At 39.5% G+C, this 18312-nt stretch overlaps 1 protein-coding gene across 11 annotated transcripts in view; it reads right to left on the bottom strand.

Annotated features, from left to right (window-relative positions):
• Window positions 1-18312, bottom strand: part of LOC104150980 (MCC regulator of WNT signaling pathway) — a 223396-nt gene that overhangs the window by 46615 nt on the left and 158469 nt on the right. For all 11 annotated transcript variants that reach the window (XM_068927547.1, XM_068927549.1, XM_068927548.1 and 8 more), the window contains 4 exons: window positions 15595-15737; window positions 8121-8257; window positions 4039-4202; window positions 825-1031 (listed from right to left, as the gene is read on the bottom strand). In XM_068927547.1, coding sequence (XP_068783648.1) covers window positions 825-1031; window positions 4039-4202; window positions 8121-8257; window positions 15595-15737 — 651 coding nt within the window. The remainder of the gene's footprint in view (window positions 1-824; window positions 1032-4038; window positions 4203-8120; window positions 8258-15594; window positions 15738-18312) is intronic.

Genomic DNA, 18312 nt, shown 5'->3' with positions numbered 1-18312 from the left:
ATAGAACTTGCATAAAAAGTTGCTCTGCTGTCATTAGCTAAAGGGTAACACTTTCAACAATTTTTAATAAGATATGGTCCTCTAAAAACCATCAGCCAAGCTGAGCACAAGCTTGAAACAGCCATGTTTTGAAACAGAAATTATTTGATATGTAGCTAAAACACTACAGATTTAACAGAGACAGGGTTAACTAATTTAAAAGGTAACAGGGATTGAGCTCACATTCTCTTGAGCTTTCATCTTTTCTAATAACAATCTCTAGTTTTCTTATTGCAGAGTTCACACAAAACACAAGGTCTGACACAACAGTCAAAAAATGGAGACAGGGAAATAGGACGTGGCTGGGACTACTCATTGCTCCGTTCAGAGAGTTGCTACCCAGTGACAGGACTCCTGCTCTTTTTCTTTCTCCTAATCACAAATTGAATTCTCTTCAAAAACAAAGACATATTTCTGGTTTACAGGAAAAAACATGCCTCACAGGAAAATTCACTAAATGAACGTCTGCTTTCTCTATAGACAAGTTACACGTGCTTCCTCGGAGACGAATATCAGGTTTTCTGTTAATACAGGATCTCTGACATAAGATGGTTGTACACCTTGGCTGCTCATCGTAGATGCTTTGTCAGTTATCTTCAGTTTTGCCCTAGCTCTGTAATTCATATAGCTTGGTTTTAAAAACAAAACCCTAAAACCTGTACAGGAAGAGAGATGAAAGTGAAGCCTGTTTTGATGGCAAAATTACATGGACTAGGACTCCTCAGTTGTCCCCTGTAACAAGAAGCCATTTTCTATGCAGCGCTGAGATGACTGGCAGGCCTTACCCTTCTGCGCAATCTGTCCCTTTCTTCACGAATAGCGTTCATGGTGGCCTTGGTCCTGTTCAGCTCCTCCTCTTTGCTACACAGCATGGCAGTGAGGCTCTCGTTCTCTTCCCGCAGGCCAGCCAGCTCCTTTTCCCATCGAGATCTCTCCTCAGATAGATTTGGATAAAGGTCTCGTCCTAGTACACCCTCAATTTCTTCTACCGTCTGCAAAAATACAGTCACCATAAAACAGAAAGAACCAAACTACGGTGATTAAACAAGACTAACGGTACACAGCACAAAAATGTGTAAAGGGCAAATATAGGATTACATGCATATACCCATCCCCCCGCAACACCGTTACTTTGCTTCTTTTGTTCAAAATTACGGTCAGCCATTCTATTACTATTTTTCATACTGTCTAGCACCAGAGCAGAGGGATCCTTTATATACAAATCAATTGTCTTATTTTCATTAAAAAAGGTGAATGACAGTAATCCGGGCAATTTTTTCTCAAAGCACTTTAAAACAAACTAATGACTTTGCCATGGGCATGTTATTTCTCTGCCAGAGTCACAGGCAGAAAGCAGCAGCTTGTGCCTCGTCTGTGGTTGTATGTGCAGGGCACGGGGCCTTTCTCCATGCTGGACCAGCTTCACAAAAAAGGCAAGGAAAAGAGAGGGAAGAGCAGAGGAAAAAGAGTCCTCCTCTTTATGTCCCTAGGGACATATTCTTTCCTAAAAGCGACACAGAAGCAAAAGAAAGAAAACGTACATTGGCTAGGCTTACATTATCTCAGAAAGGTTACAGTCTTTTTAGTGCCTAAAAAAAAAGTTTAGCTTTCTCTGGGACATAATGCCTTTCAGCATTTCCCATCCCCTTCCCTTGCTGAGAACTGTGCTGTGTAGGCACCATCCAGCGCAAAAGAGATTGAGCAACTTCCACTGGGTGAAACTGAAAAATCACATGCAACACACACACACACCCTACCAGCAAGGGGACAGATGCTCCCATGGCTAAACGATAATGGAAAGCTGTTTTTTTACTGTTATCAACAAATTAATATTGTTTAACAAAATGGGGGTATAGCAAGAGTCCCATCCTTAGTGGGCATGAAAAGACTCACAAGAGACAAGACACTTTTAACAACTAGTCGAAGATTACTCCATAAGCCTCTGTAGAAGAAGTAGGGACAAAACTTTTGCAACAAGGTTCAGTCTACTCCTTTAAATCATATTTCCTATTTCCCCCCATAAAACTGTAATACATTAATACATTTAGAGTCATAAACACAAAACTCCACAAAGTATCTAAATTATAATTCTGCTTATATATTTGCTAGTAGGCTTCAAATAATGCTCTAAGGAGAAATGCCTTGCAATATCTCCAAGACAAAAGAAGCTGTAGGAACTTCTCCTCAGAAAATTATTTGAAGCCTACTAGCAAATATATAAGCACTAGTGGCTGCCCTACGGTCCTCAACAAAGCTGAGGGACCTTTTTGTCTCTATGCTCCCATATTTTGAACGTGATCAGTATCCATTAACAACAACAATGAACTCTAACCATCAAAGCAGGAGGATTCAAAATATTTTAAATACTAATACTTTAGCTCAACAATGAAGAAAATCATCAGCAGTAAAAGCAAAGGATTAAAAAACAGAACATTCCAGGTTTCCATTCATGATTCTATGCATTTTAAGAAACTCTGTTCTCACTCTGAAGAAGCAGGAAAGCAGAAACGACCTGTAGCAATGGGTGGAACTGCAGAGCAGCTCTGCCTATTTTTGCTACATGAAACGCATTGGTGACATGCTTCTACAACTTGTAATCTGAGCATGTCAGAGTGTTTCCTTATCTTCTTGAAACGTTAACATCCTTTGCGTGCTATCACTCGTCCAACGCAAACAATCCCTGTATAGGCAGCAGGGAAGCCTCCCCTTTCCACGGCCTACAAAATAGTTGTGCACAGAGAGGTCACATGAAAGGAGAGGGACTGTATTTTGTATTGGGGAGAAGCTGCTGACAGTTACTTACACTGATAAAACTCTGATTGTAGTTACTTTGAATCAACAGTAAACAACGGCGTTTAAAAAAAAATAAACAAGCAGCTTGAGAACTAAGCTTCTAGCAGCAGTTTTGTGATGTTACTGAATCCACTTCCTGCAAAAGTTCTCATCTCCTCTCACTTCAGAGATTTTTGTGCGCTAGGCACAGACTAATCTCCATCTGTTTTCTAAGATTCACAATCTCTTTGTCAGTGAACACCGAGTACTGAGAATACTTAATCCTAAAGCTCCAGAAAACGCAAGAGACTCGAGTATCTCTCTGTCTTACAAACATATGTTCACTAACCTACCCTCCAATGTTAAGTTCTTTACAGGCAATTATATTTTTTAGGCATCACCAGGAACAGAGCTGACCTTGCCCCACAGCATGCCAAGGACCTAGCTGAGCAGTTCGGAATGGTCACAGACCTCACCACTTCAAGAGCAAAGTGTTGCTACACTTGTTCATAGATAAACAAGTCACTGCTGCTTTTCCATCTGACACAAAAAAATTTGCTCATCTGTTTCCCTTTCTATAGTAAGACACCTTACTATTCCCTTGCTTTCAGGTTTTGAATTACAACCCCTTCACTATATGTGTTACCAGGCTTTTCTTTTACTGTTCTGTTACATGTACAATAAAACCAAGACATACAAGTATCAACTGAATTACCTGTTTCTGTGGCTGGCTTGTCTTGTTAGAACTAATCTATCACTCCATGCTTTGTGTTAAATACTAGCTTTATAACATTAAGACAGCAAAACCACAACTGACATGTAGTTTATGGCATTTTCTCCTCAAACTTCAGAAGGGTTACATATTGCAGTTTCAGTTACTAGTCACTAATCAGCTGTGTGACCTTGAGCAAGTAACAATTCATTTGCTGGATAACCTTCAGAAAGTAAGTTAACTGCTGAGTGCTCCAGTTACTCTCACCTCTGAGGTGAGGATGAGACAAATGCATCTGTTTTGAGACCAAAAAAAAATCTATTAGTAGCTCCTCCTGTGCCTTGGAGAATTTAGTGTATTAACAGGTGTATGACTACCTAACGAACACATACTACGAGCTGGAGTTGATTTTTTCCAAGTATTTTGACATCTTTGGAAATAAAGTGCTATTTCTGCAGAATATTATCACATCATGCAAGGTACTCACTGCATTTAGTGATTAATGTTATCAATACCTTAATGGCTAGATCACAATGTTCGCTGGCAGTGGTGAGTTGTTCAATATGTCTATCCACTTCTGCTACAGATAAACTGCAGCTGCTCTTCTTCCTCCCGCAGACAACATTTTCCAGACCTGTCAGCACTCTTTGCAGTTCTGAATTCAAGTCACTACAGTTATCTGCAAAATAAAAAGAACACATTTGATGGAAACCAAGAGTGACTCAGTGAAACAACAAACTCTAACCCAGGAAGTACTTGTTGCAGAACTGCTAAACACTCCTTTTGTTAAAGGCATGTCCTGTAATCTGACATTTTTTTCCTCATCAGCTGACAGGCTTAAATACCGTAACTATCTCAACTCAAACCACAAGTCATTTCCAAATTGACAAATATCGCTCCCCCTGCTTATCTGAAATGCTCATTCTTACTTCAGAGGGCTTTCTTTTCTGAGGGGCAAAACTTTTAAGACACCACATGCTAACAGAATATGCAATTTCTTTTTTGTCAATCTTTCTGCCCTTCAGTCCTTCAATCCTGATTTTCTTACCCTGAAAGGTTTTTCTATGGAAATTCACCTGTTCTTCTGTTCAGCACATTCAATGACATTATGACTTGATGTTTCTCAGAGAAATTTTTGTAGTTGTAGTTAGGTACCTCCCAACTTCAAAGGTCTTGTGCTTACAAAAAAGACCCATAGCAACTATTTAAGAGCCCGTGTTTCATTTTTACACCCACTTCTTCTTCAGATTCAATTGCAGAATATGCATGACGTGTAAGAGCAGCCCTTGTTTTTTGCTGCTGTATAAACAATATATATACAAGAACACTATCTGAATTACAAGAGGTGGCAGAGAATCACTTCCCCTGCAGTCCTTCGGCAAAGTTCTGGCGCTTTGCGTATTGCCACAGCACCTTCCACTTGTGTGGAAAACACCTTGCCAGCTTACTTTTCATCTTTCATCTAGCTCACACTTCATCTAGCTCACATTTTCATCTTTCTAAAGTGCACATTTGGTGATACATAGCAGTAGTTCCTAAGGAACATGGAAGAATTCACTTTTGTGCTGTCTCTCAAATGTATTAGCTGGTATTTATTTCTAGGTTACTAATTAAGAGGACTTTGACATTAACTGCTGACTGCACAGTACAGAAGTGGTGCACCATCAGTTCCTGTATCTTATTTAAAAGAGCGGCAGGCACTCTTGCTGCAGGGCGTTATTTCTATACTACTGCTCCGAGGGTTTCACTACAGTCAGAATTTCCAAACACGAGCCTCACGGCTGAGGTTTTTAAAGCGACCTAAAGGAATCTGGCACTGAACTGCATCTAAAACTTAACAAGCATGAGACATCGGATTACTTTAGAATGCCTTGAAAAATCGCAGTGCAAGAGAAGACTGAAAGAGGTAGGCAATGAAAGGCCAGAAAGTAAATAACTGTAAACTCATTACCACAAATCTATCCCCACAACGTAGTATGAATAGATATGAAATTACTGCTGACAAAAAAAAAAACACCTATAATTAAGTTACGGTATTACATAACAAACGTGAATAGGCAATGCACATATGAAACAACTCTTGAACACAGCTCCTGACTAACAATCACCCTTTTGCTTTAACAATAACATAAAAAATACCCCTTAATAATAGAACTCACTTATGAGTGGCATATACCACAGAGGATGTTTAACTGTAAAAAAAAAAAAAATTATTTGCTTAATTCCTTAATCTCCATAACATCTTATATAATACACGTTTTGCCCATTTTAACAAACAACCTTCACACAAGACCACATATGCTAAGTTTTGGCTCTACAGCACCATTTCTTCCCCTGAAAAAATAAGGTTTACAATAACGTTAGAGAGAGACATTTTTCTCAGAAAACTATTACAACCCAGTCATGAGCTTTGCAAGATAAACCACAGAGGATTAATAGTTTTCGCTCTTACTGTTTTATTGCTTATAGGAAGTAGACCAGTATATCTAAAGGCATTAGTGTATCATGACATATTAGTGTATTTACTAAGTCACTGATGCTCGTTCCATTTGTGCAATAAGCAAGGCCATACATACTGTTATTAGGTCATGATTATTTACCATTTATGCGTGTATACATATAAATAAATAAATGCATATACATATATATAAACGCACACATAAGGGGATTTACTTTCAAAGGAATATTGAAACAGACAAACAAAAAACAAACCCGAGCATACACATGGAAGAAGAACATGGATAAATGAAAGAAACCCTAAGGCTAACATTCATTTTATTTTGTGTTGCTGTATTTCATTTTATTTCCATGTTTTCCACCGTTAGCGGAAACTTAAAACGACAACTCACCGCTAATGCACACAAACCCTACTTCAGTTCCATCCCATAAGGAATAAACTCAAAGCCCCAACCGCAAAATAAATGCTGAAAAGTAAATTAGTTTGAAATTCTTTGTCAAATAAAAAAGAAAGAAAGAAAGAAAGAAAAAGAGAACTCATGTTAGAATATGTTTGACTAGAAACTTAACATTCAGCATTTACTTCTGAAAGCAAAAGCATCCAATTTTTAAGACTATAAAAACCTCTACTAAAATATGTTAACTCCACTGTTGCTAAGTATTTAAAAATAAGTTGAACTCCAGGTGTGGGATACTTATTATTATTAATATTGCTCTGTCAGTGCTTCTAGAAATTCAAGACACTGAAATACAAATGTGCTGCAGCAGGTCTTGCATTTATGAGCAAATGCAGTTCTGGAATTGGTGTCATTTATTTCAATTTATTAAGTTATACAGAAAAGTTATATTTTATATGGTTACTTAGAATAGCAACATATTTTCTAAATTATTGTACTGCACCTGAGGGCAATGAATAATACTATGCCCAAGAGTCAGCCTGTTCTCAGGTCAGTTCTTCTAGAAAGTACTGTCTTGGGAAAAAAAACAGCAAAAAATTCTCACTTATGAAGTGCACTGCTCTAAATAAGTGGAAACTGTTTCAAGACACTTTATGAAATGTAGGAAAGCAAATATTACATGTTGCATTATAACCATTAAAGCCTCACATCAAGTTAATGGCCTAATATGTAAGGATCACGCATTCTGCAACAAGGATTCAGACTACTGTTTCAATGATTTGTTAAAACACTGCTCATGTACAGTGTCAGCCTAAAGAAGCTCCCACATAAACAGGCAGTTTACCTAGGGAAGAAAAGCTACGTTTTTAAATATCAGTTAAGAGAATGGTCTGAAGAGAATTCTTGAAGTTAGTCACAATGAGGATTACACCGGAGTTCTGTTAGCCTGCGGTTAACTGTGGTTGCAATGGTGTCCAGCCAGTTAGAATATTATCACATTTTAGGCCTATTATCTGCTCATGCTTATATTACAATCACGTGCATTTTTGGATTACAGTAACATTTTTTGTACTTGCAGGTTCCTCAAACAATCAGTAATTGTGCCTGGATGGCAAAACAGATGGAATTCTGAAGAAGAGATACTTTTTGTACGAAGAAGAGATACTTTTGCCCTCTTTGTTCTTAACCACAAAACGTTACTTACAGACTGCCTGGAGGTGCTCTCTCCTTGCACTGTACTTGAATGGCTTAGGTCAGGTTTATCCAGGGCTAAATCCAATTCAATAATTTATCTCTATACAATACTTTTAAAGGGCTCAATTTTCAAAAACTCAAGATAGCTTTTATAATGAGGTTGCAGAAAAACAAGATAGATACTTCCACTCCCCAGGCCTTTTCCCCCCAACTTTTACTCAGTCTGCAGTTCTTTTCTAGGGTTAGACTACTGTGCTGGTACAAGAAAAGGATGTGCACAGCTTTTTTTTTTTTTTTTTTTTTTTTTTTGCGCATTAGGGACTCTCCTGAACAGATTATCCCCTTTTAGACTCTGTAGCTATTCCACACAAAGGCATGGAGATTACTTCAAATGCAAGTTCACGGTTGTGGATAAGTTCCAACATTTGTTTTGATTAACATGGCCTAGATTCATCTATTTCCTCACCAACTGTTTGACTGGCATTTCCAAGGCAAGGATATCTTGCTACTGCTAGAAAGCATCACGTCAACTAAGAAGTATAACTCACCCACGTCTGCAGTGACCATGGTGGACTGATTCTCCGGTACCGAAACAGAATTCTGGTCCATGCTGCGTGAGTCTTCATTGACCTCATGCTGGCTTTGGCTGAGCTCTGACCGCAGCTCTGAATACTCATCTTCCTCCCTGAGAGAGAGCACAAAGGCAAAAATAAAAACCTCTGAGGAAATAGCAGCTCCGTGGCACTTATTTCAGACCTGTAATCAGAGCAACAGGATACAATGCAACTGAGGATAAGAGGGTTTTGTCCATCCAATAGAAAAGGGTTTACATCCTTCACCACAAAGCAATTTCCCCTGCGCTACACCCGTAACAGCCACTTGCGGCACCCAGTGCCTGCCTTCGATTTCTTTATTCTCAAGGTCTTTCTTATTCCAGATCACCACAAAACTAAACAATAAGAGGAACTCGGGGCTTTTTTCACACGCACACGTCCTCACTTATACACAAGAAGGCCATGCACTGCTATGCAGTAACTCCCTAACTGACCATTCTTGATTGCACAGGCAGCTTTTGATCCCAGAGCGGATTGGCAATAACCAGTTTTGTTCTGTCTCTCAGTCTGAGCCTGCCGTAGGCTCACGCGTGAAGCAAGTGCGCACATGCATGTACCTACACACGTGCATCAGAATTCTCCCACGGACAGGCAGGTTTTCATTTTCCCTTCTCAAAAGGGAGAGAAGGGAGTATGGCATCAAACTGCTGCAGTTACTGGGAAACAAAAAGCCTCCATTTCCTGGGTTCTAACTGTAATTTGTCAAGCTGGTTCTACCAAAATAATTTAGGCCACAGAAGACTTTAGCTAAAGCTAACGAGCTTAAAAAATTAGGGCTTTTCCCGCCTGTCTTCACATGAAGAGTTCAAAGCACTGGGAAAGAAGATACGTAAATGGATAATTGCCTGAGAACATTTGTAAACCTTTTTTTCTTTTGATCCACTTGCTGATACGACTCAGAAAAATAAATTTTACCTCTGTAATGATTATTTTGACAGTAAGGTGCACTTTTTAAACATGAGAAAAACATCAGTTTATACAGGTGCAGAGGCCCTCTGACAAGTGAGCAAACAGTCCTCATTTTGTTACACATTAAGTCAAGTGCAGAAGTTCACTTTGCTTCAATTTCAGCAGAAGGGTGGATGAGAAACAGCATGAAAATGGAGCTGTCTGGATTTGGAGGCAGCAAGAAACAGCAAAGAGCTATCTGGGGATCTGCATCTGGGAGGGGCACCTGTAATCTGAATCTGCTGTGCGCGCACTATACAGTGATGAGTTTTTCATGCAGAAATCTTGCAGGATTTAGCCTGAAGGTTTGACTGGATTTGCCAGGCAAATTAGCAAAGAAGACGGCCTGTACATACAGGGAACACTGATTGAAGAAAAGTCTTCAAAGTGGCAGAGGTGACAAGTGATCAGGACAACGCAAAAAAAGAAACTTCAGCTTGCTTGCCAAGCAGGGTTTCTGAAGTTACTGAGATGTAATTTCCTTAGGAACTATTAGGCTCTTCCAACCCTTACATTTGCTTCAGTGCACGGAAAGTTAGACTTTATCAGAAGCAGTTAGAGACTATTATTAAACAAAAATGCAAGTCAACTGGTTAAAATTAAGATTTAGATCAAAGCAAGGCGCTATGCAACACATGTTTAAGAAAGTGTGAGAACTAAATCACGAATAGCAGGAATTAAAACAGAGCAAGAAAGACACATAAGCATGAGTTAATGTTCAATGAATGAGTTAATTATTAACCATAACACAAGCCAACAATAATTAGCTTCCGACAAAAACAATTACCATGTACTCAAAGAGCTGAATTTTTTTGGCCTGAAAGTAATTCATTTTTTCATTATACGTCAGCCTCTCTACAGTTAGTCCTACATTTTAAAACCTGAAATACCCCTGCAAATGGATGAGAGGCTGCTCCGATCATACAATGATGCCGGCTGTACACACACAACAATCAGTTCTCACCACAATCCTTTTGGCTCTCATTGCAAAGCTTTTCCGTTTAAAACACAACATGGCTTGGTCCAGCTAGCACTAATGCTCTTTTTTCAATTTAAAGCACCCTCAGTATCTCGGGACATTAGAAAAGCATGTTACGTGGCAGCACTCACACTCTTCTGTGGACTCAACTGAGAATCCAGTTTTTGGCTGAATTTATGCTTCTAGGTCTCACGACCTGCCCAGAAAGATCAGAAATCCACTTCCGTCAGCAACAGGAAGGTCAATCAGTCCCTCCACCTGCGGCCTCATAGGGCACAGATCGAGGGCTAAAATACAAAGGGGAAATTTGAGGAAGGCATCGCAAATAGAAATTCTGTGTTTAAAACTGAAGCTGACAGTAACAGAAGATACTGGCCAAGACTCCTCTTTCCCTAGAAGGGGAGAGTGCTTCTCCAGTGGCATTAGAGATGCAACTAGCCCCAGGACTCCTGCCATACCACCTAGAGGTTGAAGGCATCACAGCAATCCTCACGCTGCTTTCCCTGCCATCATCATTCAGGTTCTGGCTGGAGAAATGAGATACCTGCTCTGCTCTGTTTGATGGTTCCCTGCTGCTGGAATGTCATGGTAAGCTGGAAGCAGTTAAGATCAGATCAAGCTGTTCCAAGCACAGATCAGCCTGGGGTCAAGCGCTGGACCAGAAAAAGTGTCTTTTGCAGGTACTTATACACTTATTTTTTCCCTCGTGTTAGGCTGCAGCCAAGGATCACAACCACTGCACAGACACTGAGACAAACTGCATCAGTCAGTGAGCAAAACCAGCACATTGTTAGCATCCTTTCACACCACTGAAAAGTTCTGCCAGAGCACTGGTAAGGTGCACATTCCCTCACGGCTGCAAACACTGGATGGTTTCATACTTCAGGTGCCAGCTGTTTTTTCAACAACTCTTTTCCTTTAACAAGTATTTTTAAAGCATTCTGAGGCCTTCAGATGGAGAACACTACAGGTACATGCGCACTGCAACCCACCAATCGACTGCTCCCTGCATATACACGCTTGATTTGTCCCTAAACTAGTTGTGAACAAAGAGCAATACACTTGCGACAGCATGGGAATCAGTCACTGAAGACAGGTGGGGTTGGGCATTGTAGGCTGAAGCCAACGCTATCACATCCACGGTGGTGTTTGAACTGAATCCAAACAGCTCCAACCTAGTACATCTTCAGAAGCTAGAATCACACCTCTAGGTCACTGTGTAGGTATGCCTCTGAGCGCCAGGTGCTATTTCTTGTGATGCTGTAGTCTGTTCACTCTCCTTCTTCCTCATGAACCCCAAGACAACCTACTTTCTGAATATGTTTCATTTCAGATTAAAAGCCGTAATTCTAGACTAATGGTTTTGCAGCAACGGCTTACAAAATTCTCAACAACTGTTTCAAATAATCCTTAGCAGGCACCAGAAAGCAAGAGAGTCTAGGCCCTTCTGGTATTATTGTTTATAATTTTCAGAGTTGCACAGATATACCCAAACAACAACGGGTTTAGAACACCGAACAGTTTGATCTCTCTCTTCTGCTGAACATCAGGATGACTTCTAAGGAAAACTGTCAGTCAAAGGCCAAAGTTATTTCTGCTTAACTGGATTATGGATAATTTTTCCAGCCAATGACATGATTAAGAAAAAGGAAGTTGAGCTTGAATCAATGTATAGCAATACCATAAGCTTCTGAAGTCAGGAGCGTTCACCTTTAATATAGACATAATTCCCTGTTAGTACGCTATTAACGTAGTTTGTAAATCTTTTTTGTGTTTCAGAGTTACGTATCCTTTATACCCAAATATTTACAATAGGACTGCTGCAATTGGAAAGATCCATTTGACTGGTTTTCCTGACTTATAAAGTTGTGCACACTCGGACAGCAGGCATACACCTTCTCAAAGGATAGAGAATTAACGAATGAAAAAACAAACAAAACCTCTCCTGCAAACGGGAAAAGCAGAACTAGAGGAAACATTACCACCTGTATCCACTTGATACTTTAACAGGAGCTCAGAGCTAGCACCACTCAGTGAAAGGCAGTCACACTGAAAGAAGCTGACAAAACCTGCTCTATATTTTCTCTGCACAAACATCAGAGACTCTTAAATCCAACAGTTTTGCTCAACATTTGACTGAAGCTCTGTGACTTGAGTTTTACAACAAACTTAAGCCAAATACAAGCCACCTCTTCCCACCTCCTCCCCAATAACACAGACCAGAACAGTGAAACACAGTCATCCAATTAAAATTTTCCAAGAACAAACAGAGCAATTATTTATGGCTTCAGCCTGCTCAGTTTTATCCTCATCTTGGTGGACCACTTTTAGCGTCCTTTCACCCCCAAGGTGCTACCTTCTTGAACTCACAGAGGGTAAATTCTGCATTGTCAGGCTTCAAGAACGAAGCAAGCAAGAAAGCTAGTCTACTTACATTGTACGAGTACAGGAAATTCTCTTCTAGCCCTAATCAGTTACAGCTTTTTTTTTTTTCTTTTCTTTTCTTTTCTTCCCAGTGAGGCTGAATTTCCAAACCAGCTGAGGGGGTCTAGAGCATCAGCAGGGAGATGAGACAATTGCAGATGAAATGCTGGCTTGCTCCCATAACCAATGACCTCAATTTCATTAGAGAATGCTGGAAGAACGTAGCGGAAGAGCAGCAGTTAACTTCATGTGGCCACACACATGGAACTTGTTATGCCCAAGAAATGCCTAGCAAATCTAGAATATCAACAGACATTTCTAAAATAACTCCCATCAGGCTATTGTTACTAAGAGTAGCTTATCAAATATACCTGGGAAGAGACACAGACACGGGCATGTGACTTAAGTTCTCTCCTACAGCTGGACTTACTGAACCATGCAAGCAAAAGCCATTACACTGCAAGCTGTGTAAATCACCCTGACATCACCTAAGGTTCTTAAAACAAACAAACAAACTGAACGGAGAACACTAATTAGCTTACACCATCTACCAAAACTCCTCAAGCTGTCGCAATAGCTTCTTCAGACTTACATATTCTTGCTGCTTGTGTGCTTACTTACCCTCATATCGATAGTTACCAATCTAAAGATATTACAGCTTCAAGTAGATAGTCAAATTCTCTCTGTGCAACTCTGGCTTTTTCTAATTGTTTCCAGAATATTTTTGTTCATCGGGAGGAACCATGAAGAATGTCATAAAGCAGCAGTACTTCTGGCTGCATGGTAGTTTATTTTTACAGCCTAAACACTATACATGAAAATACCGAACAATCTCTGAGTCAGTCTTGGGGAGACACTTCTCTGTTCTGTAGTTAAAGTAGAGTCGAGAAACTGCTTTCAGAAAGCCTAAACTGTGTGATATTACAAGCAAAGTCTTATCTCAGTATGCGTACTTGCAGATATCTAAGAATCATACTAAAAAATTAAAAATAAAATCCCTCTCGTATTCTGATTTAGCAGAACGGCCCTAGAACAGCCATTTTCCCAGGACACTTTCGTGCAGAACTGTTTTGTTCCAGCTCCCTAGCTCACATTCCCAACAGCCAAGGGTGCAGCACCATCAGCACACCTGTCCCAGCAGAGATAGCAATTATACCACCCTTGCTCTGTGAGATGTTACACATTCGAAAGAGTGAGGCAAGAAGATCGTAAAGTAAATTTACAGAAAGTCCCAGCAGGAAGTATTAACACTGCTTCTTTCAGTTGTCTTTATAAACCGGATGGAATATCTCCAATTCTACCTCTGTTTGCCATTTTTAGGAAGAATTTTCCTTCTCCATTCCCCAAACATCAAGGTATTGGGCTGCCCAAGAAAGTAAGCTGTGCCAATCATTAAAGGAAATAAAACTAAAAACTTCATACATGGCTTTGTTCTTCCTAACAAAAGTAGAACAAAAAGAAAAAGAGGAGGTAGCCCAGCAATCTGAGCAAAACGAGTGCTCGTACGATATAACTGTACAATCACACGCAACAGTGGCTTGGCATCTGTTGCAGCAGTATTATTCCAATGCCTTCAACAGCCTGCACCCCAAAGCAGCCACTGCACTTTTGCAAGCAGCAGCATGCACTTGGCATCAAACTCATTCTAACTCTGCATGCCAGAGCTGACTTTTTTAATGGATGTGGCAGCACATTCACAGCATCCACCAAATTCCAATACTTTATAATTGATACATGTAGCTTGGCCCAAGGACTCCACCCAAAAATTTCTTGTGGTTATTATGTAGTATTTTTTTTTTCCACCGAGTTTTTCTGTCATTCAAAAAAATATCAGTGCAACTCTGATATTTCCCATATTTTGCTCTTCAACCAGCCTTTTCAACTAGTGCAATTTTACCAGAAGTCAAGATGGCTGGGTAGCCAGCGCCATGCTGAAACAACACGGTGACTAAACAAAATAAATGGAAGGTTTGACCGTAGAGCTATCAAGCATGAATGACCATGGAGTCATAGCAATTTTTTCAGAGAAGTACAATCAGTTTAGATACCTTTACCCGAAAAAAAATATCACCATGGCTATCACCAGTTATGACCACTAGAGTTTGCAGTACTTATCTTTCTACATAAGATCAATGCCATATAAAACTAGTGATAGAATTACATGGTATACATGCATAACGGTATTTTCTATTATATATAGTACACCATTTTTTTCTTAAAAGCATGCAGCTAATAAGCAAGAAAAAACTCAAACTTTGCTACATGGGAAGAGCATCACGTAAACTTCACCTACAAAGGTGTCAACTCTAATTGGATCTTCTCTGGAAAATTCCTAGATTCTAGTGGCTTACATGCATCCCCACAAATTAAGCTTTAAGAAGCTCCTTCCTTTTTCCAGTCTGACCTTCTCTGCGATGAGAATAATAGACAAAAACAAGTGAGGAAAAATAAGTATTCTCCTGTAGTCAAACGTAAATTTTATTTTAAAACAGTAACAAAGTAATGGCCTAATGCAATGCCCCAAGCTTTGCTGTTCCAAGAACAGGCAACAATGTGACGCGTATCGTTGTCACAACTGCTAGCACAAATTGAATAAAAGCTATTGAAATCCATACGATCTGTATTTCTCATCAGAAGTGATTTGGCTTAGGTGATGTGTGAATGCCACAGAAGGTTAAAAAAGGAGGTGCAGGTTGGGTGGCTACATCTTCCTTTTGCCGCTACTGCTATCACTTACCTGGCCCCTTGGCATGTATATTAAACTAAAGGAACATTTAGATGGCACAGTGCAGTTCTCTGCAGGATTCACTAGCCTCACCAGAGTGCATTTCTACCCATGAGAATACACTGCCATTCATCCTTGGGATGACACGGATGCCTTACAGAACACTGGATTGTGCCAAGGACACACGCCCTAATTATGGACAGCCATTTAGTACCAGTCACAACAAGTTTAAATACCTTAAAGTTATCATCAACTTATGTTTACAACGTACGTCACCCACCATTTTGCACCATGCCTGCATTTAGCCCAGAACTTCCAGGGAGTTTCAGTACCTTATTGTTGTTCCTTGCAGTCGATCAATCTTCTTATTTAATTCAGCAATGATACTGTGCAGCTCTGTGATTCGTTCCTCGTAGCGCAGCGTTGTTCGCTCCTGCACGTCTTCGTGCTCTCTCATTAGGTGGGATTGTTCACACTAAAGCAGAGAGCAAGGGTACAAAGGAACAGGAAGGGTTTTATGAATAACCGCATAGAGATCAGACATAAAGCAAAATTGCACACCATTAACGGCTTTCTTACACATCAAACCGACACTGTCTTTGCAAGAAAAAGGACAGGTGCAAAATCCTGACGGATACACAAAGGTATACAACCGGCAAGTTTTTAGGAACTGAAAGGCTATGTACTTTTATTATTATTTTTTAAAACACATCAAACAGCTGCCCTTCCTGCCCTGAATACAAACATCATTTGCAACTCAGAACATCATGAATATCTCATCCTGGAATCTCTGTGAGGTTCATGATGCATCAAGAATCTTCAGGGATCTTCCCAACATTGCCCGAATTAGAAGACGTCCTAAGGCAGAAACTGCCTTAGGATAAACAAAAGTAACCAGACTTTGAGACTGTGACACACCACCAGCTTTCAAAAATAACTTTCACTTTCCTCATACTCTTTTTTCAAAATTAGCCTTCTGACACAATTCCTGACCATCACACAGACTGACCTCTAAGATTTACTATCTGCTGCCTATATATCATACCTTATGCCTCTCCTTGGTCATCTTTCTTCCTTTGTGATTGCAAAAACAGTTCTACCTGCATAGTCCTATAGTTCTCACTACATATGCCCTAGGTCTCAAAACCCACCCAAACAGAAAACCAACATATATTAGTGCTACAGGCTAACATCATTTCATAAAGTTACAGCAGTCAGAGCTGGCACACTGGACACCATCACAGAAAAACAATGTTATTTCCAAACGAGAACAGCTTACTATTAAAGGGTAAGAAGCACCTTTGATCTCGCATAGTTTTCATCTCAGCTAAGTATTTCACGCTAGATTGTGAAATACAGCCGCTTGTCTTCCCCCATCATTCTCGATGGAAAAGGCAGGATTGGGCAAATGAATATAAAACCAGGTAAAACCCAGGAAAAAAATCTTCTTTTCCATTAGGAATATTTATGTTTATTAGCTATTAAAGATAACATATTTTTCTTACATGTACATCCTTTATACCTCTATATTCACGTGTTTATTATTTTAACATTTAAACAACTAGATCACTGCTTGGTTTCTGCCGCTGTTCTGCAACTGCAGCCACTCAACAGTGCATGTTCATTGGCGTTATGCTTGGTAGCAGATTGGAAAGGGCAAGACTAACTCTCTGCTTCTGATCCCCGGCAGGATTCAGTCAAGCCTCCTTGCAACCACACAACGGTATGTACCGTGCTGTGAATAAAAGAAAACTCACAAACCAAACAACAGTACAAAACCCACATCTGTTAATTGAAGGTCTGCAAAGTAAGATCCTTAGTAGCATTTCTACTACAACTAAAAAAAGCTAAAAGCTACAACTCATAATAATATATGAAACCCTCCAACACTGTTGCATCAAAACTTGTTTTCCAAATCATAAATGCCCCCAAACCTTTATGTCTTATATATAAAAGTTATACCTGTGCTAACAGGTATGCCAGAATTTTCAAAATTTGCCATTAGATTTCTGGGCCCATCCCATTCACAGCTTGAGAACATAATCTACATAAATTCTTCCTTGCATTTGTAATTTATGCTTCAGTAACATTTTCCTTTAGCATTTTTATGAAATTTATTTTGATATTTTTATATTTCAGAAATACAGTTTCAAAGACAGTGGTTCCAGGCATTAGGACACCCTTCCAGCACTGTTCAGGCTGGAACAAAATAGTACCTCTTATATATATTTAATTTTTCTGTCTTTCCTCATTCATCCTTTGCTTCAGGATTATTGTGGAAGAACCTTTTTTCCCCTCTTAAGTTCAGGGGAACATGCAGTGACTTTCACACCATAAATGTAATATATATATCTTGTGATAGATAACTACCATAAGAATTTATCTCACATACCGTAATGAAGGGTTGTAGCATGAAGGCGTTAAACTGTTTTTCATTATTTTTGGAAAAGGTGCAGAGGAAAGAGATATCCATCTCTCCCTTTGACAACAAAGTAAACAACATTGTTTTAAATATAAACATAGGCTTATCATCAGAGAATAGAAATCTTAAAACCATTTAATCCACAGTATAAGATCTTTCCCTCCGCACAAGATCAGATCCGGACTGCACTACATTCTGAAACAGATTTCATCTCTACTATACAAGGACACTGTCCCCAAATCCCATTCTGCAGTGATGTTCTAGGTTCAAAAGCTCCAAAGTGAGTCAAATGCAGTTTCATTTAGACCACGACAGAGTGCTTCTTCAGACTCAGGAGCAGAGCAAAAGGTCATATTTTAGAAAACTGATAATATACACCTGGCTTTTAAGGCTTTATGTTGACTACTTGAAGGCTTTATGATATACGTGTAGTGTATATGTCAAGTAGTCAACATAATGACTATTGCAGGACCTTCCTGAACTTATTTCGCAGTTTTCTGTATCTTAACATTGAAGAACTGGTTGAAGAACTACTACTGCTTTCAAAGCGCAAAAATAACAGGGATAAAATGTTTAACAACAGTGTTAGAACAAATTAAGTGCAATAAAAAAGTTGCTTACTGTGCCT

Source organism: Struthio camelus, chromosome Z (genome assembly GCF_040807025.1).
Source record: "Struthio camelus isolate bStrCam1 chromosome Z, bStrCam1.hap1, whole genome shotgun sequence".
In the NCBI taxonomy this organism is placed as follows: domain Eukaryota; kingdom Metazoa; phylum Chordata; class Aves; order Struthioniformes; family Struthionidae; genus Struthio; species Struthio camelus.
This window is presented reverse-complemented; position numbering and strand designations above follow the sequence as displayed.